General features: G+C 44.6%; 1 protein-coding gene across 3 annotated transcripts; it reads left to right on the top strand.

The window, feature by feature from the left end:
* Positions 1 to 467: 467 nt before the first annotated feature.
* On the top strand, positions 468 to 23,359 carry LOC135252382 (semaphorin-4E-like). Of its 3 annotated transcripts, none has more exons than XM_064330375.1 (16): positions 468 to 706; positions 8,277 to 8,437; positions 9,032 to 9,376; positions 9,790 to 9,935; positions 10,029 to 10,091; positions 10,504 to 10,602; positions 11,505 to 11,604; positions 12,168 to 12,278; positions 13,022 to 13,173; positions 13,991 to 14,160; positions 15,191 to 15,347; positions 17,225 to 17,447; positions 17,884 to 17,999; positions 18,733 to 18,896; positions 19,498 to 19,550; positions 19,843 to 23,359. In XM_064330375.1, the coding sequence occupies exons 3-16, from the start codon at positions 9,268 to 9,270 to the stop codon at positions 20,646 to 20,648; spliced, it is 2,469 nt and encodes an 822-aa protein (XP_064186445.1). In that variant the 5' UTR covers positions 468 to 706; positions 8,277 to 8,437; positions 9,032 to 9,267; the 3' UTR covers positions 20,649 to 23,359. The 3 variants fall into 3 exon arrangements, with proteins under 3 accessions (XP_064186445.1, XP_064186444.1, XP_064186446.1); XM_064330376.1 differs by lacking the exon at positions 468 to 706 and adding an exon at positions 7,196 to 7,906; XM_064330374.1 differs by lacking the exon at positions 8,277 to 8,437.
* The last annotated feature ends 72 nt before the right edge of the window (positions 23,360 to 23,431 follow it).

Genomic DNA, 23,431 nt, shown 5'->3' with positions numbered 1-23,431 from the left:
TTGCTATTACGCATTTAGAAGTGGCAAACTGAAGATAGGCAGGCCTATAAATAATAACTTTGCAGCTACCGAGGTATTAATTGCCGAAATATGTTGTGACGTAGGTCACGAGGCGTCTTCAGTTCAGCGCAGTTCAGTTCAAAGCAAACATGTCACGTGCAGACTTTAACAGGGCATGTCAACGTGGGACGTTCGTCGCCATGCGGCGATAATTGTGAAAAATCTCACGTTGAATAATGAAAAGAACAATAATGAAACTCTCAGTAGAGAATTGTTGGCACCTATTTTTTCTGTTGTAAAAAATCAGGTCATTTACACACACACACACACACACACACACACACACACACACACACACATATATATATATATATATAGCTTTTTAAAATGTTATTTTCATTAGTCTGTACTATCCTATGTAACTTCTATGTAACCTACCTGACACGAAAAAACTGGCAATGTGCGACTGTCACGTGATTAGACTACCTTAGAAACACCATCGAGTCTGGACTCGCTGGTCAGGTAGAGTGCTAGTGTTTTGCAGCTACAGGTGTTAAGGATGGCGTCATTTATTTCCTAAGTCAGTTTTTAAAAACTGCAACGCGGACGGGTGCTAACTGGGCTTTGGATTGATTTGTTTCTCGGTGAAACGTTAGGGCAAGCAAGCGAAGTTGGCAGAAGGGAGCTCGTCGGTCTTCGTTGCAAGGTAGGTAACATTACCGTGGTTTTGCAAGTCAGTTTTTTTCCAACCGCAACATGCAGTGCGAAAGGACACCAGAAAGTTAACGATTGCGATCTGTTTGTTTTCAGCAACTGAAATAAGTCGTTCACGCTGGCATGTCGTATGATACAACAACCTGGCTAGCTTGATTTTGGTGCTATGTCGACATTGAATAAGCTGTCTTGCGAAACTTTTAGGTAGCAAACTTGCTAACAGTCATGGTGTCTTGATATGGATGTTATCGATTGACAATTAGCACGTTATAATACGTTACTAATTATAGGTAGTTAGCTAAGTTATATAACGTTAGCTTCGGGCGTACTTTGATCTTAATTCTGCCATTGTGGGTGGGCTGTAGAGTGAATATGAGTAGCTAACGTTGACTAGCAAATAATGTAGTCTAACGACGTTAATCAAGCTAGACGTCTTGTTGGGGTAGGCTAGTTGCCATCCACGGCGAACTTAAACTATATAGAGCTAGCTAGATAGTCTGACTAACTTGCATTTTTTAACGGTTGCTAAGTTAACGAAATTGATCTATCAAAAAATCATATTCATATAAATTGATCGATTTTGCAAGGTGATCTATAAAGATAAAGTAACACTAGCCTAGATCACTAGACTACTAACGTTATTATGTTATGTTTATTATTTTAGCCTTAGTTTAGTCTAATTCATTCTTGAACATAAATTACGCATTATAAAATGTATGGGGATTAGTTACCTACATTGCTATAATTTCAAGCTACTATCTGACACTGGCCAGTTATCTTATATTTCAAATTAACGTCAGCAATAGCAAACGATAATTTCATAGTCGTACTGTATTAGCACAGATAATTCATCTTCATTTTACTTAACTTGAGTGCATTTAAAACAAGATTTAATATTTTATGGCCACCCAGAAGAAGCTAGCGTGTATCTTCATTTAAAATTAATGGCTTGCTAGTGGTGACGCTATGCTCGAATTGGTCACAGAGTGAATTTCTAGGAATCTGTATTTATTCATGTATATAGTCTGGTCTAGCTAGTCTACTGTTTATAAATGTTTACGTCTAGTATCCATAGCCGCATTCCCGTAGAAGGACCGTTGGAATTATTGTATCAGTTGAACATTGTGTCGTTCTGCAAAATAGATTTGAATTGCAAGCTTAAAGAATTAATCGGAATTAATTTAACCCTTTAACAGAGCGTCCAGCCTGATGCGTAGTACTAGGCTAGTAATTCTGACGTAAATGAACTCTCCCGATAAACACGATGTACTTGTCACGCCACGCAGGAGGAGCTTCTCCTGGGAGGATGACATTTGAGGTTTGAAGCTATTTTCATGTGTCTTCTGGCTCCTGCCGTGACATGCCTGTTTTGCGCGAAGCGAGTTCATCTGCGCTGTAAGTGCACCAAGGGTTTTAGGCAGGACCGAGCAGCAATGCAGACAGTCACATACACACCTCTTTACAAAATTCACTCATATTGTTCAGAACTTGCTGTCATAATCATCTGTCCATCTTGGAATGTTTTACTTCTGTTTAATATTATATGACCTTAGCTGCTAAATGTGTTTGTGTTTTTTTTTTTTTTTTTTTTTTTAAACAGCCATGATGTAGTAGTATAAACTTTTATCAAACAAACTTCCTCACTGGATAAATAATCAAAAGCACAAAGATTTTCAGACGTTTTTACAGAATGGCATGTATATTCTGATTTATCGTGGCAATAAGAAAAAGCCCTGTTGTTGAACTGGGTGCGTTTTCGACAAACACATCCTGCACAGTAACAGTGGTGTTTAGAGTGTCAGCTGGGCCCTCCCTGCATTTCCTCCCCAAATCCACCCAGACAAAGCATCACACACAGTCACAAAAAACACCTCCACTTGTTCATATTTCAGCCTTTGGGTTTAATTCCACTTTTCGCTCATTGATCTGTTGCATTAAAATGGCTTTCTCTCTTATCGGACAGTCAATTGAAAGTGTTGTAAGAGTTTTTTCAGCAGCTCATTCAGTCATTTTATTATTTGTACTGTTCAATGATTTTTATATATAAATCCCTTTATCATTCTTGCTTTTTAGAATGATGCAGCATTAGCCTTTTTCATGCAGTATGATTAGTATTTACTGATGGTTTTAATAAAAAAATAATGTATGTTTATTAAGCAACATTTAGAATAGTGTCTTAATTAGAATATTAACCTATTCTGTATTGTTTTCTCTGACAATGTAATGCATGCTGTCAGTTACAAATGGACGTTACTTGCCAGTTAAGTTACTGGTGAGCTTGGGTTTGTTTTGGAAATATGGCGTGGTGAAACTGTCAGTTAGCAGCGTAACCAGCAATGGCTTGAACATTCCATTTTTAAATATTTTTGTAATTCACGTATCTGTGACCATGGGAGAAAAAATGTGTATATTTTTTTATCAGTACTTCTACCATTTTTCGTTTACAAGTCAGGCTAAGTTCTTCGCTGAAGAGCTGGGCTGAGTATTTCCATAGATTTGCGTAGACCCTCTTCGGCGCCGGCTAGCGAGGCGATGCGCTGGGTCACGCGGGTGCCTGTGTACCGACTGCTCGGAGAGAAACCTGAAGCTGCAGTTGTGCTGCAATGGAGGTGGTTCGACCGGGTGTACGTTAAACAGTTTTTAATAAAATTTCTGGGGGAGGGGGGGACGGGGGGGGGGGGAAGACAGGATTAATGCTGAAACAGGTACAACCCCACTACTTTTGGGGGGAAAAAACCGAAATTACTCCGTGTTAGCTGGAATGTTGAGTGTTTGGAAAAAGGAACATGGGCTTGTTTGCAACGGCTGTCCTCCCCTCACCCACCCCCCCCATATTTGGTAGGTTAGCCATTTTTCCTTCAGTGTTTGTAATGGACGCCCTCACGAGCTGCGCATACAGACGATGTACTTTGAACTTTATTTGATGACAAGGCGCAGAGTGCCTCCCCCGATTGTTCCCGTTCCCAGTCAGAGCTGATAATCTCATTTGCACTTAGCACACCGTTTACTGCCGAGAGGCCATGTGGCTAGAGAACTGGGCCTGTAATCCTAACTAGGACGCCATTGTTGTTGTACCTTTTAGCCCAGGTGTTGTTTCGGTGTATATTCAGTGGTATGAGTGGGTTTGCTATGTAAAAAAGATAGAGGGTCTGCTCAAATCCTGTAATGTAATGTTTATTTGAAATGTTATTTAAAAATGAACCCCAACTTGTATTTCTAAATCATGGCTCCTGATTGTAAGATAATGTCACAGCAGGCATAACTTCAACATTTTATTCTGTAGCCTAAACATTACATTACATTACATTACATTACAAACATACCATGATAAAACAGGGGGGGGGGGTTTGGTTAGTCCTAGTGGGCTAGTTCTGCAAACTGACCAAAACCTAAGTGGTCCTTCTCAGCTATTCTTGAATGAATCTTATTGCAACTGCAACAAAAAATTCAAACTTTCTGGGTACTAGAAAGTCCAGGCATGGTAATGATCAAACTTTTAGGAATTTATCCACATAATAATTTGAGTCACCATTCTTAGTTATGTTGTCTTTCTATTTTTAATATAAGGAAAGTTAGAATGCCCAATTGCAGAAAGAATTAATGTTCAGTGGGGACCGTGGGAGGAGGTTGGGTGGGGTTGGGATTGTGGGATAGGGGTTGAGCCTATTTTGTTATACTGCACTGTGTTATGCCGTTCTGTGTTGTGTTGTGTTTGGTTGCACGATGACAAAATGGTTCCGGAAGTATTTTGACATTTACGTTCACATTTATGGATGTCTGCAGTATGCCCCATTGGATGAAGTGTGGGTAGAAGTTGGAATAAAACTTGTCAGTTGGTGTTTTGTTTGACAGTCCTTCACGTATGACTTTACCCTAGATCACCCAAGTCAGTATGAGTCAAACAAGGCATAACACTTCATGCGATGGTGGTAAATTAAATTTCCTTCTGGTGAACCTTTTAGTTTCAGTTGGTATTCACACGATGACAGTAAAATGGAAAAAATGACTTTTCATTAATGAATGAAGCTTTCGCCTGGCACAGCTGAAAACTTCTGTGTGAATTTTTCTTGAAAAAGTATTATCTGATGAATGGCCTATCAAATATATTTTGTTCAAAATAGCAGACTTCATACTGTAAAAAAAAAAAAAAAAGTCCATGAAACATGTTGCTTTTCATTTTCAACTTTACTGATCAGCCACATTTTTAAATTGGCTAAAAATAATATTTCTAGTCTCATGCTGTTGCTAATGTAAACTCAAAAATCACTGTAGGCACCAGGTTGTGTGACTTGGCTGTTTTAAAGCACTAAATTCAACTACTGTAGTTAAAGATTAATTAAATAATTCTGGAAGTTATAAATTAGATGTCTGATATATATATATATATATATATATATACTGTGTGTGTGTATATATATATATATATTTATATATATATATATATATATATATTTTTTTTTTTTAAATTAAGAAATGTCTGTTTGCAAACTTGACCTGGCAGAAAATCATTTGTAGCAATGATTTGATATCAGTGAGGTGGGTTGGAGAGACGATAGGAAAAAGAGGTGTAGCACTCTAGCTAGATATAAAAAGGACCAGTAAATACGGAAAAGAAACGCGCACACACACACACAGCTGGAACAGACAATTGTCACAGAACTCACCCAGGTTTACGAGTTGAATGGGCATGTTTATTGAAGAGAACTCAATGTCTGATTTTATGCCAGACGGTGACAGGAGATCAGCCCATCCTACAACAGGTTTTACTCGTATTTCTTATTAACGGTACATTTCTCGTGCTGCTCAAGCCAGTGTCAGATTGGGTTAAGTTGGTTTGTTCGTTCTCTGCAGACATGGCCCATAGGCTGCATGTCATATTGTTAAATATTTAACTAGCTGCCTAATGCACCTGCTTACATATGCATGGCAGTATCACAAGTGAATAGCTGATTTTGTGATTATTTAAATGACATGAAGTTCCTGTTTACTGCCACTAAATAGGCCTGTAATAAGTTTAGGGGGCAATCATCAATGTCTTATTTGGTCTTTGCTCTGGACTTGCATTAGTATGGACAAATCCAAAAACGTAGCATGAAAACGTGTAAAATATGATGTTTTTTTTAAATTGTTTCACAAACATTCAATATTGATGAAAATGCAGTTTGTGGAAGCTAGTTTCGACATGTATCTGAAGTTGAATGATGACAGGAAGGGTGGGTAGAGTAATGCATAACAGACTGAGTCATTCCAGGTCTCGCTTAACCACACGGTGCTGCTTTTTTGCTGTGGGAGCCACCAGCTCCTGAACACACTGCTCTGCATGTTGTAAGACTTAGCCTGGCCTGACACTGACACTCCGATACTCTCTCCAGAGCACCAGAACACTGAGAGTTATGACATTTGTTTGCAAAGTGCTGTACTTGCCTGGAATTTGGGCAAGATTTCTCCCGCAACAGTGTGTCAACCTGTCGTAGCACCATAAGATTATGAGCCTGGCAAGGGAGGTTCCGTGGAAAGTGACAGTCCTTGGGACAATATTCTTATCGGAGAACATTGTAACAAAGGAGGTCCCGTCCAGAGTGAAAATCACTGTGACAATATTCTTATCAGAGAACTTTATAACGAGGGAGGTTCCATCGAGGGTGACAATCCCAGTGACAGCATTCTTTTCAGAGAACATTATAACTTGGGTTAAGCAAAGCTGAGTTCTGCAATGCATGACACTGAATTGATTCATTCATTACATTGCGTTGCATTAAGAGCTTAACTCTGCCCATATGGTGTGAAGCTCTGCAAACTCTAGGTGCTGGCGATCAAGCCAGAGGTTCTGCCCCTGCTATAAACATATGACTCATTAAAAAAACAGTTTGCAGTGATGATTATGTCTTAGCCCCTAGTTTTTTGTTTTTTTTTTCCTTCAAGGCAGATGGTGTGGTTAGCCATCTGTTCCACCAAAGTCAAGGAGAAACATCACAGAGCAGGTTTCCAAGCACTGTATTTTACTTTATAACAGAGGCACTCGCATTTCAAATCAGAGGGACGCGACTGTATTACAGGACAGCCAGGTAGCCGTTTTAACTGTTTTGTGTTTTTGTGCTTTGAATTTGAACGTGACCTCTGGCACCGGGTCGTAATTGAAAGGTGCTAAATTGTTCGTGGTGGACTGTTGTCTGTGCTGGTGAGGTATAAAATTGCTGTTATGCTACTGTCTCATTCCCCATTTCATGTTTGTAACTTGATTAATAAACTGTCTTGCTGGCTAACTTCATGTTTTATGTGAGGTCGTCCTTGCAAAAGAGATTTTCTCAATGGCGGTATTCCTGGTTAAATAAAAGTTAAGCAAATTTTTTTTTTACAAAATTGGGATGGCAGGTATGCCATCCCGCCAAGTTCCGCCTTGGCGGGGGCATGCCCCATACCTATACAGCATATAAGTATATATTCAGTAGACCAGTGGCCCTCAACCCTGCTCCTGCAGAGCCACAGGGTCCGCTGGCTTTTGTTGTTACTCAGCACCACGGCAGCTGATCACACAAATCGGTTTTGTAGCTTAGGGTGGAAAAACGAAAACCTGCAGACTCTTGTTGGCTTTCCAGGACTGGGACTGAAGAGCAGTGCGGTTGGCACAGCCTGCACGCAGACTGCGTCGGTACTGGATCTGCGAGCTGTTTTTGCGCTACGTGCACGGTGACGCGGGCGTGTTCGCACAGGAGGGTTGAAGGGGCACGACTCCTCGTTAGATTGCTGATTGGAAATGCGCGCGGACACTCCCTGGGGGCGAACGGTGACCTGCCGTTGAAAATTTCCCATAAAGTTCGTTTTAAACCCAGCTCCTGGAAATCCAGTTGTTTCCGCCCTGATCCCGGCAATGTGTACCCGTCGTCCGTGGAAGGTCACACACTGAAGGCCGTGGGGCAGTACACACAGTGCCTTTGTTTTCAGAAAAAGAGTAGTTTGTTTTTATGGTCATTTAAAACCCACAAGAATCTTACGGGCTATTTTGTTACCCAGACAGGCCCGCGTGTTTGTCCTGTTTCGAATGCGTTCGGCTGAAGAGCCTGTTAGCATAGCAGCTAGTAGCTGCGGCGCTTATCCGTAGCGTCTCTGCATGGTGGAACATGCGGAGGGCTCTTGATCCGCCTAGAGCGAAGTGACTTCAGACGTGCCTCTGCTTGTGTTCAGCTCGTAAAAGGTGCGCTTTCATAAGCACCACTCTGTTGCGTTGAGTTACTTTATTTACTTTTCAGCCTAGAGCAGGTATTGTAGGGAGTGGGGATGATTACTCACTTCACAGTTAATGTTACGTTGTCTTACGTCCTGGAGATATGTGGGAAAACACGATGTGCGCACTCAAGCTCATTTTGGTTACATGCGTAGCAGGATTGTGTGATCCGGATCATGCATGTTGATCATTTCTTGTTATATCGGATCATATTATAGCAAAACTTGTGATTTAGCCAAATATTGAACTGTTTTTCGATAATCTAATTCGTATCCTATCGTAGTGAAGTCGGAGGTTTACACCCCTAATTCTTACGTGTACTGGTGTATATTTATATCAGGCAAACACCTCGCTCAAGGATACAACAGCAGTGACCCACCAGGAATTGAACCTGCAACCTCTGAGTTACAAGCCAGGCTCCCTAACCACTATACTACACAGTCTGCATCCCAGCTGGAGCCTCACTTATCAGAAGCAAGCGCAGGGAACCTCGATCATGAGGTGAACAGACTGGCGTGGGGGAGGGACGATGTTACATTTTAAAACAGATCTGTAAAACACTTAATCTGTTCTGACAGGTTTTGTTCATTCATCACCTCAGGAAGAAAATATCACTGCAATATATCTTCAGTGACAACAGCAGGAGCTAACTTTGAGGGGGAAAAAAACTCAAAAGCACTGACTGATTGGCAAACAGCCAAGCCTGTATTGTGTGTATTGAATGCGTTTCCCTGTGCTGAAAATTTGTTTTAATTGCTCGTGATTTCTACACAGACTGAAAATGACCGGCCTCCATCTCTACTGAAGGCTCTGCCAGAGGCAAACAAAATGTTTATGTGGATTTGCTCTGATGCGTCAGTTAATGTACTTCAGAAAGGGAAAGGGCAGGCACTCTATAATTACAGCATTGACCTGCTGCATCGTTCGTTATTTTATGGATTGTGACAGAACAGAAGTCAATTTCACTCTTTAAAAGAAAAAATGTTTGTTTTGTAATTTTTTTATACCCTCTAGGTCCACTGTGAGTTACTGTTTTATACAGCCAAATCCGTGCAAGACTGCTTCATCCCGACGTTCGTGTTCTCGTTCTCCTAGATGCTGGGATCGCCCCATGCCCTGGGCGTTTGAAGGCCCAGTTCTCGCAACCTGACGCGCTGAGAGGATGCTGGGATGGGTTTCCTCCTCGGCTATGGAAGAGGCATCGGCAGCGCTCGCTTCGGAGGCCCGTGCCAGCGTTTCCGCTGAACCCCCGACTGAACCGCAGGTCCTCCTCCGTCCGCCGGGTCATGTTCTGCGCTCGGGAGCCCTCGCACAGACCCCAGCACTGAACTATGTCTCCGCTCGCCGTCCTGCTCCTCCTGTGTGGCTTGCTCACCGCTCCGGCGCTCCCTGAAGGGGTCTGCCATGGGTGTAAACCCCGAAAAAGTGTCCCCTACGACAGTAAGTCTTCTCTCTCTCTGCGTTAAGCCTTTGAAGAGTAGGTCGCGTGGAGTGCGTTTCTCAAAATTCTCCCAGTCGGTGTTCTAGAACTCCCCATCGCTGTCAGTTAGCAGTGGTGATTGTGACATCAGCATTAGAACGTTCAGAACATTCTAATCACATATCTGTGTGATTGCACACCTTAAATGGTTAATTACCCCCCATTCCCCTTGCACCCAATTTAGAATACCCAGTGGTATTAAGGAGCCTCCCTCATCACTCTGTCCGCCAGACAGAGCGATGAGGGAGGCTGCTTAAAAATGCCAAAAATTTAGCAGGGGTGCGCCTGTTGAGTTCCACGGAATTGGTGATTGTGATATTTATTTATTTGTTAAATTTCGGTTTTAAAATTTTTTTTTTTTTTTTACCATGAGGTGCCAGTATCAAGCTGTTCAGAGAGGACAACGTGTGGAACTACACCACCATGCTCCTGCGGGAGGACCTGGGCCTGCTCTTCCTCGGGGCGCGCGAGGCCGTCTTTGCCCTGGACATGGCTGACATCTCCCACAGGAAGGCTCAGGTGCGGCGAGCCTGATGGAGTTTTGTCCCGTTTCACTACATATCCCATAATGCATCCCGGCGGCTTGTCTGAAGTACAGTTCTCTCCCTACAGGTCTACTGGCAAGTCACAGAGGAGAAGCAGAGAGAATGCACCTATAAAGGAAAAAACGCTAAAGTAAGAGAGTGTGTGTGTTTGTTTGTGTGTATGGGAGGTGTTGTGGGTAGTGTGTATGCATCCATGCATGCATGTATGTATGTGTGTTCAATATTTTATATAACAATAATACATACGAGTCAGTAAATTTACATGACCTCCACACAGCTGTCTGAAATGATCTGAATTGTTACAATGTTATTTTAAAAATATCTTTCTGTTTCCAGAACTGCACTGCACCCGGCCTTCCTTATTTCAATCACTGCAAAACGCATGCGAAAGTGAAAATGTTCAGAGTCTTTATAGAACACAGTATGTTCCCCGTAGGTTTTTTCTTGGTGTTCCGCTGATAGCGTTCTGTAGGGCTGAGAGTGTAATGGTCACTTATACCGTAAACCGAGGGATGACGAGTCTCCTCCTCGTTGGGTTACAGACCGAATGCAGAAACTACATACGGGTCCTGCAGAAAGCGGACGATGACAGAATGTACGTGTGCGGAACCAACGCGTTCAGTCCCACCTGCACTTACATGGTAAGTGTCGCGCTGCCGTAGCAACGGACTGTATCGCTCCAGAGCAAACTGTGGCCGGCTGTGTTGGCAACACAGAGAAAAGAGGCTGCGTTCCAAACGCAGTTACTCTTCCTCTCATTAGACCTCTTCGCCAGCTGCTTGCAGGGAAATGCATAGCTTCCGTTTGCATATGAGGATCTGTGTCTGCTTTCCCTGGGATTTGACTGTGGTTCTGTGGATGTTACACTTTAAAAAAAAGGGGCAGAGGTCTCAAACTGGAGGGTCGCTGTGTCTGCTGGTTTCTGATGTGTTCCTGCACATAAGTGCTTTGTTTAAGTTGTCTGACTGGCTAAAGAGTCTGGCTGCTGATGGGAGGGAAACCACAAAAACCTGCAGACTGCACCCCTCCAGGACTGGAGTCTGACACCCCTGATTTAGGGGTTTACAGTGGCAGTTGAGTTTGTTCTGGCTTTGCTGTGAACAAAAAGCTATGCATCCTTTTACCCACCCAGTGTCCTGCCCAAATGAGGAATGAGGCATTGGCTCAGGCGAGCCGTTTCGCAGTTTGCTCTGTGTTTTTCGTCGTGAAACGTCCACATTTCCTAGTACGCGTTAAAATTTTAAACCGGAATGCCCGTTGAGTGTTAAATTGCTCGACATTCGATATCGCTGACAAAAAACCAAGCTGCCTAACAAACTCGATGAACCTCTACTGTCATTTCAGAGTGTCCTGAAGGTAACACTGTCCATTGATAATTCAGCTCGCAGGTGTTGGCTGTGTGAAACAGAGGACATTGATCCCGTTCAGACTGGGCCGGAGTGCTGATGGGTTGTGTTTAGGCCTCGGGGTGTGTGTGTGTGTGTGTGTGTGTGTGTGTGTGTGCGTGTGTCGTTTCACACCTCAGCGTTTGCACCCTTAACAGACGTACACTGGCGGGCAACTGAGGCTCGAGGAGCAGCAGGAGGAGGGAAAAGGCCAGTGTCCGTTCGACCCGTTCCAGAGACACTTCTCCATCATGATAGGTGTGTGTACCTCCTTTTAACCCTTTAAGGCCGCTGGTGTCAATCGCCGGTCCCTGAGGGCCGCAGTGCTTCATTCAAGCCATTGATTGGCTGAAGACTCCACACTTCCTAGTTCTCAAGGCCTTATTTGGCAGATGGTTGAAAGGAAACCACAAGATCCCAGAGACACAGTGGTCCCCTGGGAATTTAGTATGAAACACCTGCTTTAAGGTGTCAGATCACAAATATGTCATTAGAATGTTCTTTCTGAAGTTTGTTTAGAAAATACAGCCCAGATTAATGCTGTCTGCTACCTCTGCATTGAATACGGTTTGGTTTGTCTGCGAACGTTGTTCCTGTCGACCCTGATTGGCAGGGTATTTTTAAGAATGAAACTGCTACCAAATTAATCTGTTACCAAAAACATTTGTTTGATAAAAAAATTTTGGATAGTGTGTAGGTGCTGTAGAGTTTTAATGTGCAGCTGTATAGTAGCTCAGACTGTGCTGTCTTGCTGTGCTCAGACTGTGTCCCACTCTTGCTGTGCTCAGACTGTGTCTGACCCTACTTCCTGTGTCTCTCAGACGGGAGCCTGTACTCCGCCACCTCCAACAACTTCCTGGGCTCGGAGCCCGTGGTGCTCCGGAGCTCTGCCACCGCCATACGGACAGAATTCAAGAGCTCCTGGCTCAACGGTCAGAATCCTGACATCTGCTTACAATCTCTCTCTCTCTCACTCTCTCGCTCTCTCTCCCACCCTTTCTCTCTCACAATCTCCCTCTCTCTCTCTCACAATCTCTCTCTGTCTCTCTCTCCCACCCCTTCTCTCTCACAATCTTTCTCTCTCTCCCTTTCTCTCTCACAGTCTCTCTCTCTCGCTCTCTCTCTCACAATCTCTCTCCCTTTCTCTCTCTCTCTCTCTCTCTCTCACAATCTCTCTCCCTTTCTCTCTCACAATCTCTCTCTCTCGCTCTCTCTCTCCCTTTCTCTCTCACAGTCTCTCTCTCTCGCTCTCTCTCACAATCTCTCTCCCTTTCTCTCTCTCTCTCTCTCCCACCCTTTCTCTCTCTCTCACAGTCTCTCCCTCCCTTTCTCGCTCACAATCTCTCTGTGTGTCTCACACAATATCTTTCTCTCACAATGTCTCACCATCTCACAGTCTCTTTCATCATCTCTTAGTCTCACACCATCTCTCATGATCTTTCTCTCACCATCTCTCACAATATCTCTCTTTCTCTCTGTACCACCTCTCCTTTTTCAGTTCACTACAATTCCCAAAAATACTACTTTTCATGGAAACATTTCATGGAAACAAATTGGATTGTTTTGGTTTTTTCTTGTCATATTTTTTTGTATGTAGTTACTGAATGACACATTATTTGAGCTTTAAAACTGGAACCGAAATCTCAGCTCCTGAAACGGCCGCGTGTGATTTCAGAGCCCGTCTTCGTCCACATGGACGTGGTTCGGGAGAGCGAGGGCAGCTCCGACGGGGACGACGACAAGGTCTACATGTTCTTCAGCGAGAACGCCGTGGAGTACGACTTCCCCAACAAGCTGATGGTGTCGCGCGTAGCGCGCGTTTGCAAGGTAACCTACACGCCCCCCGCTGCGTGCGGCCGGTCGCTGGTGGTCCGTTCAGCTGGGGCCTGCGTCACCAAGCGGGATTATGGAGTACGCTACGTGGCCAAAAGTATGTGGACACCTGACATCCAACGTCTCGTACAAAATTATGGGCATTGATATGGAGTTGGTCCACCCTGTGCTGCTATGACAACCTCCACTCTTCTGGGAAGGCTTTATACTAGATGTTGGGAGGATTGCTGCAGAGATTTGCTTCTGTTCCAGAAGAGCATTAGTGAGGTCGGGCATTGATTGGGCGATTAGGCCTGGCTCCCAGTTGGCTCTCCAATTCGTCCCAAAGGTGTTGGATGGGGTTCAGGTCAGTCAGGTTCTTCCACACCGTTCTCGACAAAATCATTTATATGTGGACCTCGCTGTGTGCCCGGGGGCATAGTCATGCTGAAACAGGAAAGAGCCTTCCCCAAACTGTTGGAGAAGCATAGAATCGCCTAGAATGTGACTGTATGCTGCAGCTTTAGGATTTGCCTTCACTGGAACTGTAAGGGGCCTAGCCCAAACCATGAAAAACTGCAGCAGACCAAGGGCTGTCCAGCTTCTTTTGGTCATATAGTGCAACTATAGTAAACCCTGGAACAGCTCTTTTAACTTCAATCCATGTTCCAGATTTGGCAGGGGTTCCAGGTTTTACTCAGTGCAGTTATCCAGCTAACTCAGTAATCCTGCTTCATGAAACAGGCTCCTGGTGTGAGGCTTAATCTATACTGCTATGGCAACAGAGTTAAAGATACTGACACAGCCCCGCCCCCCCCCCACGTATGCACAGGGGGACGTTGGTGGCCAGCGGACGCTGCAGAGAAGGTGGACCACGTTCTTAAAGGCCCGTCTAGACTGCTCTGTCCCAGAGCCCAGCCTCCCCTACATCGTCCAAGATGTCTTCCTGCTGCAGCACAGCGACTGGCGGGAAAGCATCTTCTACGCCGTGTTCACCCCGCAGTGAGTTATCAGAGCCGAAATGGCGGCTCTTCACACGCAGTTTTCCCTATTTCATAGGGAATCTTCATTTGAGAAATGCGACTGTCACCGATCTGGTGTTCCTGTATCCATTTTGTGCTAGAAGGGCGAGTGGCTTTGACGACAGCACTGAGCCGCTCTGAGCCGCTCTTTGCATACGGGCGGTGGATTTTATTTGTAGAATAATAGGAGAAGTTGCTCTGTAAAAATAAAAATTAAAAAAAAAAAGATTACTACTAGGCAATCAATTTTGGCCATGTAAAATGACAAGTGAGGCTCTCCTTCACTATCTCACGGGTATTCTGTCATATGCTGATTGTAAAATGTACTAAATTGATACCCAGGGGTTGCCTAGTCTTATCTGAAAAGGGCCAGTGCGTGTGCACAGATTTTTGATTCACCTGATTCAAATGATTAACTAATCATGGTCTTCAATCAAGACCTTGATAAGTAGAATCAGATAAGATTGGACGGTCCTGATTTCAACAGACTGAACAAATAATGGAATGTATGCATTGCTCCGCCCGGTGTTTATTAACTGAGGTCTGACTGTTTCCTCTTACTGGCAAAAGTATTTTTCTGCAGCACTCTGTAGAAATATTGTGTAATATTAAGCAGGTCTTATGCAGTGGTGGTCAAATAATTATCCTATTTTACCCTTACTGAGAATTTTAAATGAACACTGTAATTTCGCCAATATTTAGAACAAAATTCCTCTTTCATATAAAAGTACATTGTGGTTAGCAGATGGATTCATTACAAATACAGAAATTTCTCAGGAGCATTTAGAATTTATCCGCATCAAAAACGGTTTCAAATGCGTGTCACTTGGGTCCAGTCTCTTTTTTTTTTTTTTGCCGAGGGTCAAATCAAGTCCCTCTCTAAGAGGATTATGGGAATGTTTACGTGTACATAATGGTACAGACAGCAAATGCCACAGATGTACAGTGTTAAGAGAAAATACGTTTGTGAATAACGGAGGGGCGGGGGGGTCTTGCTTGTTGTGTGGCAGGGGCTCCTCAAATATGTCAGCGGTGTGCGCGTACAGTGTGACCGCCATCGGAGACGTGTTCTCCAAAGGGCGGTACAAGACGTCCGTCACCGTGGAGACGTCCCACGTGAAGTGGGTGATGTACAGCGGAGAGATACCTGTCCCTCGACCCGGGACGGTGAGTTAACGGTGTGTGTGGTGTGTGCGGTGTGTTCCGTGTGTTTGGTGTGTGCGGTGTGTTCCGTGTGTTTGGTGGGTGCGGTGTGTTCCGTGTGTTTGGTGGGTGCGGTGTGTGCGGTCCGTGCGGTGTGTTCTGTGTGTTTGGTCTGTGCGGTGTGTTCCGTGTGTTTGGTCCGTGCAGTGTGTTCTGTGTGTTTGGTGGGTGCGGTGTGTTCCGTGTGTTTGGTCCGTGCGTGTGTTCCGTGTGTTCGGTGGGTGCGCTGTGTGCGGTCCGTGCGGTGTGTTCTGTGTGTTTGGTCTGTGCGGTGTGTTCTGTGTGTTTGGTCTGTGCGGTGTGTTCTGTGTGTTTGGTCTGTGCGGTGTGTTCCGTGTGTTTGGTGGGTGCGGTGTGTTCCGTGTGTTCGGTGGGTGCGCTGTGTGCGGTCCGTGCGGTGTGTTCTGTGTGTTTGGTCTGTGCGGTGTGTTCGGTGTGTGTGGTGTGTACAGTGTGTTCGGTGTGTGTGGTGTTCTGTGTGTGTGGTGTGTGCGGTCCGTGCGGTGTGTTCTGCGTGTTTGGTCTGTGCGGTGTGTTCCGTGTGTTTGGTGGGTGCGGTGTGTTCGGTGTGTGTGGTGTTCTGTGTGTGTGGTGTGTGCGGTCCGTGCGGTGTGTTCCGTGTGTTTGGTGGGTGCGGTGTGTTCCATGTGTTCGGTGGGTGTTCGGTGTGTGTGGTGTGTGCAGTGTGTGCGGTGCATGTGGTGTGTGTGATGTGTTCTGTGTGTTTGGTGGGTGCGGTGTGTTCCGTGTGTTTGGTCCGTGCAGTGTGTTCCGTGTGTTTGGTGGGTGCGGTGTGTTCCGTGTGTTCGGTGGGTGCGCTGTGTGCGGTCCGTGCGGTGTGTTTCGTGTGTTCGGTGGGTGCGGTGTGTTCCGTGTGTTTGGTGGGTGCGGTGTGTTCCATGTGTTTGGTGGGTGCGGTGTGTTCCATGTGTTCGGTGTGTGTGGTGTGTGTGATGTGTTCAGTGTGTTCGGTGGGTGCGATGTGTTCGGTCTGTGTGGTCTGTGCAGTGTGTCCAGTGTGTCAAAGAAGAAATTTGGCTTTGGACTCTTACTCCTGCCCAGGGATGGCAAAAACAAAGTCACGTGCGGAGTAAATTACTGTTTTTAACTGTCGGAGCAGTTTGCGGGCTGTTGCTTTAATTGTGCTGTTTGTGAGGTGTTTGACGCAGTGTCACCGATGGCTCCGTAAGTCCCTGTTGCTCAGAAAATCCTGCTGAGAATATCTCACGCAGGACATTTTGAATAATTTGACTATTTGCTGTGGCGCATAAGCGCAGTTTTGAGTTTGAAGTTTTTCTCAAATTTTAGAAGCTACTTTTTTTTTTTTTTAATTGGGGAAAGAAAAACATGATCAGATTCCTGCAGTGACTGTTTTTGTTTACATATACAGTAATCCAAATAAACTGACTCTACTTATCGAGATCTCTAGCTGCTGAATGAGGTGTGCTTTGTTAGGGCTGGAATGAAAACCTACTAGACGGTCGATTTCCCGGAACAGGATTGTTTACAACTGCCTTTACCCTTTAAGATGCAGGATCGGAAATATGTGATTAGAATTTTCTTAACTGAATATCATAAGGCTAATGTAGCAATGACTACTGGTAACTGAAATCGATGGAGTTCTAGAACACTGACTCAGAATTTTGAAAAAAAAAAAAAACATTCCAAAAAACCTTCTCTTCAAAGGGAGTGAGTGCAAGGGTTAAATGGCAAACCTGCATCTCTCAGACAGTAAGCAGGGAGCTTAAATAGCCTGCTTGTTTTTGCTATGCCTGTTATGGTGTGAGTAGCTGAGGCTCAGAGTGAGTGAAGATGTTTGTGTGCTTTTGCTTGCGGTGCAGTGCATTAACGACGCCGTGAGGAAGCAGGGCATTCAGAGCTCCATGGGGCTGCCGGATAAGACCCTGCAGTTTGTGCGGGACCGGCCCCTGATGGACGAGGCCGTGCGGCCCCTGACGGGGGGGCCCCAGCTGGTGAAGAGGGGCCCGATGTTCACCCGCATCGTCGTGGACCGCGTGACGGCACTGGACGGGCACAGCTACGACGTCATGTTCATCGGCACAGGTGCGCTATCCCAGAATGCTCAGAGGCGATCTCGGAACAATGGCGACAATAGTCTGGGCTGTCCTTCACGGTTCGAAAGGCATAGAGCCAAGGAGACAAGGACAACTTTCATTCTACCTGCTCTGTGGTTATGGAATGCATTTTTGATCACAAAACTAAGGATATTTTCCCCACTTATGTGAACTGAAGGACAAGTTAAATCATCATTTTCTGGTTATATTGTGATGTTTCCATTATCATGTTTGTTTTTGTCTGAATTTGTTGACACTAACTGCTGTCTTGCCAGATCTACCTTGCAAAAGAGATTTTGATCTCAATCAGTCTTTCTTGGTTAAATAAAATAAATATACTTGCACAACCCTCCAGCTTTGTGCCAGTCCTACAGGGGGTGCCATGGAGCAGGTCAGTGACAGTGCATTTGCCGTTTCATTCACAGAGAATGGCTTTGTCCAGAAAGCCGTGAACTACAATGGCGAGATGTTCATCATCGAAGAGGTGCAGCTGCTTCCTGTCCCAGAGCCAATCAAAACCCTCCGGCTCTCTCGCGTCACGGTAACACAAAATAAGCTGACTGGGCACTTTGAATAACAGTTCAGATCCAGGGCCTGTACCAGCAAAGCTTTTCATCATACTAATCTTGGAATGTTTGTTCATACTGGATATGGTTATGATATCAGGAAATGATAGCACTTTTGCTCATGTAGTCACTACTAATTAAGTTCTGTTCCATTTCATTGTGTATTAAGGTTCTTGCAATAAAAACAGTGCATAAATAATGAAGTGTTAAGAAAGGCTGGCCTTTATATCATTGAATAAGACTAAAACGAGCACCCCCTGGTGTCTATAATGTGCATTTCATTATAATTTGCATGAAAACACAGATTATGAATGAACATTCAATTTTGCCATAAGAGTTATGTATATAACGTATATATTCTGTATTGATGTATTAACTGTTTGCTGTCAGCTCTGATAAATAAATATACCAAAATGGATTTTTATGGTGGCCTTTATCCATTATTTGTGTAAGCTTTACATAATATAACACATCACTTTGTCGGATTATTATTATTATTATTTATTAACTTGAAAATGAGCACAGGTAATTGGTACAGTATATTTACATTACTATACGTTCTCTTTGCTAACTGCAAAGTTTATCTGGGTGTGTGTGTGTGTGATTGTCTTCGGGTTATAAAACTGCAGATCACTTTGTCTCCTGGTCACTTTGTTGAGGAGCTGCAGTGAAAGTGACGTTAAACGAGGCACGTTTTTGTTGCGTCAGGGCCAGCTGTACGCGGGATCAGAGACCGCCGCGGTGCAGATGGCGTTGAGCGACTGCAGCCGCTACAGGTCCTGCCAGGACTGCGTGCTTGCCAGAGACCCCTACTGTGCGTGGAACGCCACTGCAGCTCTCTGCACCGCTGTGTCCAGCCGGGACTCAGACAGGTGAGCTACACCGACTACATATGACAGTCAATCCAACCCTGCCGCAGTGAATTCTGGGAGATGTAGGCATGTTTCAAGGCGATAGTGCCTTGCAGAGTCTTTCCAATGAAGCCACTCCTACATCTCCCAGAAGTCATTGCAGCCTTGGATTGACCGTCATATGTCCAGACTAGAGTCAACCTCAGGCAGGTACGCTGCACCGGCTGTACATATGACAGTTGGTCCAACCCGGCCGCAATGACTTCTGGGAGATGTAGGAATGCTTCAGGGAGATAGTGTATTGCAGTCTTTCCAATGTTTTCAGTAAATGTTTGGGAAAGCCAAAACATTTGTTATATGAACCTCTTCTGGGAGATATAATATCTGAGGCTTAGAATCAGGAGCCTCTAACAACGCCTGGGCTGTCTGTTATGATCAATTGACTTTTATATAAAGATATGAAATGATTTAACAATGTGTGGATTACAGATGTATCCTTGCGTGTGTGTGCATATTGTGTTTTATTGAGGCATGTGCACTGTGTGGACTGTGGAAACACATTTCCTCTAGAAGTACACTAAAGAATCTATTCTAAATCTAATCTTACCTCTCTGTCTTTCAGGACCCTGATCCAGAGTTTGAGAGATGGGAACGAATCCCTGTGTCCAGGCTCAGGTATGCTCATAATCGATAAGGGGGATGTGTGACGTGCACAACCGAGGTAATAAACATTTTTGCCGGTTTTTCTGGCATTGTCCAAATATCCCATTCTGGAAAACAAGTGCTACATATAAAATGCATTTTTCTTCTGATTTGAACCCCTGCTACTTCTCGTGCATGAGCAGCATCATTATTCAGTGTGTAATTGCAACTCTGGAAGATCCACGGTTGCAGCTACAGCTGATGCTCTGCGCGGTGCATTAATAGCCTTTGCCTTGCGTTCTCTCTCTGCGCGTCCGTGCTTCAGCGAGCGTGGAGCCCCAGAGCCAGACGCTGATCCCGGGAAACAACATCCTCCTGCAGTGCCGGCCCGACACCAACCTGGCCCAGGTGCTCTGGCTCTTTGACGGCCGGCCGCTGGGCCCCTCCGACGCCAAGTACTTCTTCTACCACGAGGGCCTGATCGTCCGCCACGCCGCCGCAGCCGACGCCGGCCTCTACACCTGCCAGTCCGTGGAGTGGGTCGGAGGGGCGCGGCACACCAGGACCGTGGCGGCCTACCGGCTGCAGCCCGGAGGCGGGGAGCCGGCGTTACCCCCCACGGATGCCCCGCCCACACAGTCCCCGCCCACAGGCGCCCCGCCCCCGGGCGCCACGTCCACAAAGGTGCCCGCGAAGGAGGCCTTGACCGTGACCCCCGAACTGCAGGGGGAGGATTCCTCCTTCCTCTCACAGTCGCAGGGCAAGCAGGGCAAGATTATAGCCTTGCAGGTGGCTGTGGCCCTGCTGTCACTGCTGCTGGTTGCCCTGGTGACCTGGAACGTGTGCCAGGGGCATTTCCCTTTGCTGAAACGCTATGCGCCCAAGTCCCTGGGGCACGCCGGGGTCCGGCAGACCCAAAACTCCCCTCCGGACTTCACCGTGCGCCAGGTGCCCTTTCAGACCAAGGTGGCCTCCGAGACCAAGCTGCTGGTGACTCCGGCGAACTGCAACGCCGGCAACAACCATTCTGGCGGCGACTCGACGCAGCCTGTCGCCAATCACAACCTGTCTCCCAGAGTCGTTTCCCCGATGGACGTCTTCAAGTACATTAACGACGAGTCGGAGATCTGATCTGTTCCTGGCGAAATGTTTTCAGGAAATAGGGCAGCTGATTAAAAAATATATATAAATATATATATATATATACGTTATATCATTTCACGTGCTGTGCGATGAGGGTTTTATTCAATAGTCTTGGGAAAACCAGCTTGCTGTTTAAAAGTGGGGTGGATGTGCCAATAGAAGGCACTCATCCATCTGGGCCAGATGGACTCCCCACAGTTCTGAGGGGACACTGTGCTGTAGGAAGTTGTTTCCCAAACTACCTTTGCCTCTGTCTCCCCATAGTAGAAAGCAGCGCATTAGCACCTTTACTACCACACACACACACACACACACGTGGACGCACGCACACGCACGCATGCATACATGCACGCATACACGGACACACACACACTACACACTGACTGCACAGGTTGTTACTTTTGAATGTACTTTCTCACCTCAAGCAAGAATGACAACCTTACTGTAATGTTGTAAAAAAAAAACAAAAAAAAACTTTTGTGGTACTAAATACATTTTTAAAAAACCTGTGAAATGTTGTGAAAGTGTGTATTTGTGATTTTTTTGATGATTGTGTATTTGTGAAAGTCCTTTGATAAAATACAACTCATCAAATGTATTAACTGGCTTCATATTAGGGTTTTGTAAATTTGTTGCCCTTGATTTTATGCCAGCTGTTTTTTTTTTTTTGTTGTTTGTTTGTTTTAAAAAATATATTTTTGTCATGTTGGAAACTGATATTTCATTGTGCACCCGTGCACCTGTCTCAAAAAAATTCTGAGACAAACACAGCTGAACCTGGGGCGTGTGAGGGATGGAGAGGTGTTTTTTTTTTTCAGTACCAGACATCAAATCCCATTATCATTACTACAGTGGATGAAGCATGGTGTTCTGAACAACAACGTATTCATCTATTCAAACAGAGGTTCAAGCTTCAGCAGTCTAACGTCTACTGGCATGCCCTTATGACAACAAAACATCCAAGTATACCCCTGGGCGTACTTGTCAGACATTAGGCTAGGAGTACCTGCATTGCACATCGAGTCTGTGCATTCTGTAGCGAGAATTCGAGACATGACGCGTATCAAATGAATTTCTTTCTTTTCTTTTTTTTTTTTTTAACGTAGCCTATTTTCACATGAGGGCACGTGAAGTGTGATTAAGGCGAACTAGACATAGTTAGGCCTGCCATTTGTTGCTACGAGAAAGACGTAAATGTCATAAGAAATCTGACGTAGCAATGTAAAGCACTGTTCTAATTTGTCTGGGGTGACAGGACGCCTAACGTTTACGAAGCATCACAGTGCGCCGTGACTAATGGGCTAGCGTTAACAGACTGTTTTTCATGTCTGACATCTGGTGACTGGTGTCCGTGTGGATGGAGCATCTGTGTGCGTCAGACTTACAACCGATGTCGACCAAGATGAAAAGTCCTTCCTAGCTAGATGGGTTTTCAAAAAAGCAGGCTGTTCGTAAGTTACAGTAACAGTTGAATCACCAGGTAATATAGGCTATGAACAAAACGTTAAATTCAGCGTACTACCAGCAAATTCGAGAAATTGTGAGTTTGAGGAAAAACATGAATTTAACGTATTTGTTAAATAACTAACGCGAAACTGTTTGCCAACTATCTACCATTTGTGAGCTAGCAGGTGGCAAACTGAACCAAACCATACTAGCGCCTGTAAATCGACACGGCAGCTACCAAACGTAAGCTTCGACTCATTGAGAACTTTAAAAAAAACTGGTTAGTCTGCAGCATTTAAATATTTTGTTCGAACAATGTATTGGCATGGTTTATGAGCTATAGTGCTAGCGAGCTCCGCACAATACGCTTTTTTTGTTAACGTGTTAAACTGTACGTAGCCTATATACAGTACACCTCCTGAGTTGGTGTAGATAGCTAGCTTCTGGACATTTTTTTTTTTAAAAGGATGGGTTTCATAGAAACAGTAACTATGGGGAGCCATTTCTGGCTGCACTCTGACATGGCCACCTGACGTAGCAAATACAAAATATAATCACTGTCCAAACAGCACACTGTTACACTTCACTTGGCGCTTGAAGAGACAAAGGTGTGTATTTTAGATGAACTGGGATTATTAAAGCTGTGGTTATTGAGTTGTATACGAAGGGTTTGATGGAAGAATTTGAAATGTCGGTTCCTTTTTCAAAAGTATTTGGACTGTATTTGGGAAAAGTAGGCTATTTGCTTTTAAGTAATTGTTTAATGTGATCACACAATACTTTTTCCTGCACTGTATTGGAGAATACATCAAATATATGTATTTTCAAAGACTTGTGTATTTTACCAAGGACTGGCTGTAAATGTGCTTTTGAATAAGGTGCAACTTTGCATTTATCTCAGTAAATTCTTGTTTTAATTATGACATATATTCAGAAATCAGATACAAGTTAATGATGGCGTGCCACTTACAATGAACATTTTAAGGGTGGACTCGTGGCTTCAACCTAATTTTTCTCTTGATCAATTCAATCACATAATCGTATACATATGTTTAAATGTGGCATGAATTAAGCAGTCACGGCAAAATGAATTTCTTGGTATCAAGCCTGTTGTTATATAGTTTATGTCAGAAAAAATGCACACCCTTTGTAACAAGATGCACACCGTCAGATAGGCAGACAAAGAACAGGGCACACACTCTTGTTAACACTGAACAAATTATGTTTATAATTAAAAGAAAAAATGTTTTTGAGACCTCTGCGCTTTTATCAGTCGTGATGCGTGGTGCCACACCTGATCCCCCCTTTCAGGCAAAAATACAAGT

The sequence above is a fragment of the Anguilla rostrata genome, chromosome 4 (assembly GCF_018555375.3).
Source record: "Anguilla rostrata isolate EN2019 chromosome 4, ASM1855537v3, whole genome shotgun sequence".
NCBI lineage: Eukaryota > Metazoa > Chordata > Actinopteri > Anguilliformes > Anguillidae > Anguilla > Anguilla rostrata.
This window is presented reverse-complemented; position numbering and strand designations above follow the sequence as displayed.

What these genes read in the sequence shown, in the direction of transcription:
- LOC135252382 (XM_064330374.1), top strand. Translation starts at nt 9,268, where the DNA reads ATGTCTCCGCTCGCCGTCCTGCTCCTCCTGTGTGGCTTGCTCACCGCT. An exon ending in GCGTAGCGCGCGTTTGCAAG is followed by an intron (nt 13,174 to 13,990) that starts GTAACCTACACG and finishes ACGTATGCACAG; the next exon opens with GGGGACGTTGGTGGCCAGCG. An exon ending in CTGTCCCTCGACCCGGGACG is followed by an intron (nt 15,348 to 17,224) that starts GTGAGTTAACGG and finishes CTTGCGGTGCAG; the next exon opens with TGCATTAACGACGCCGTGAG.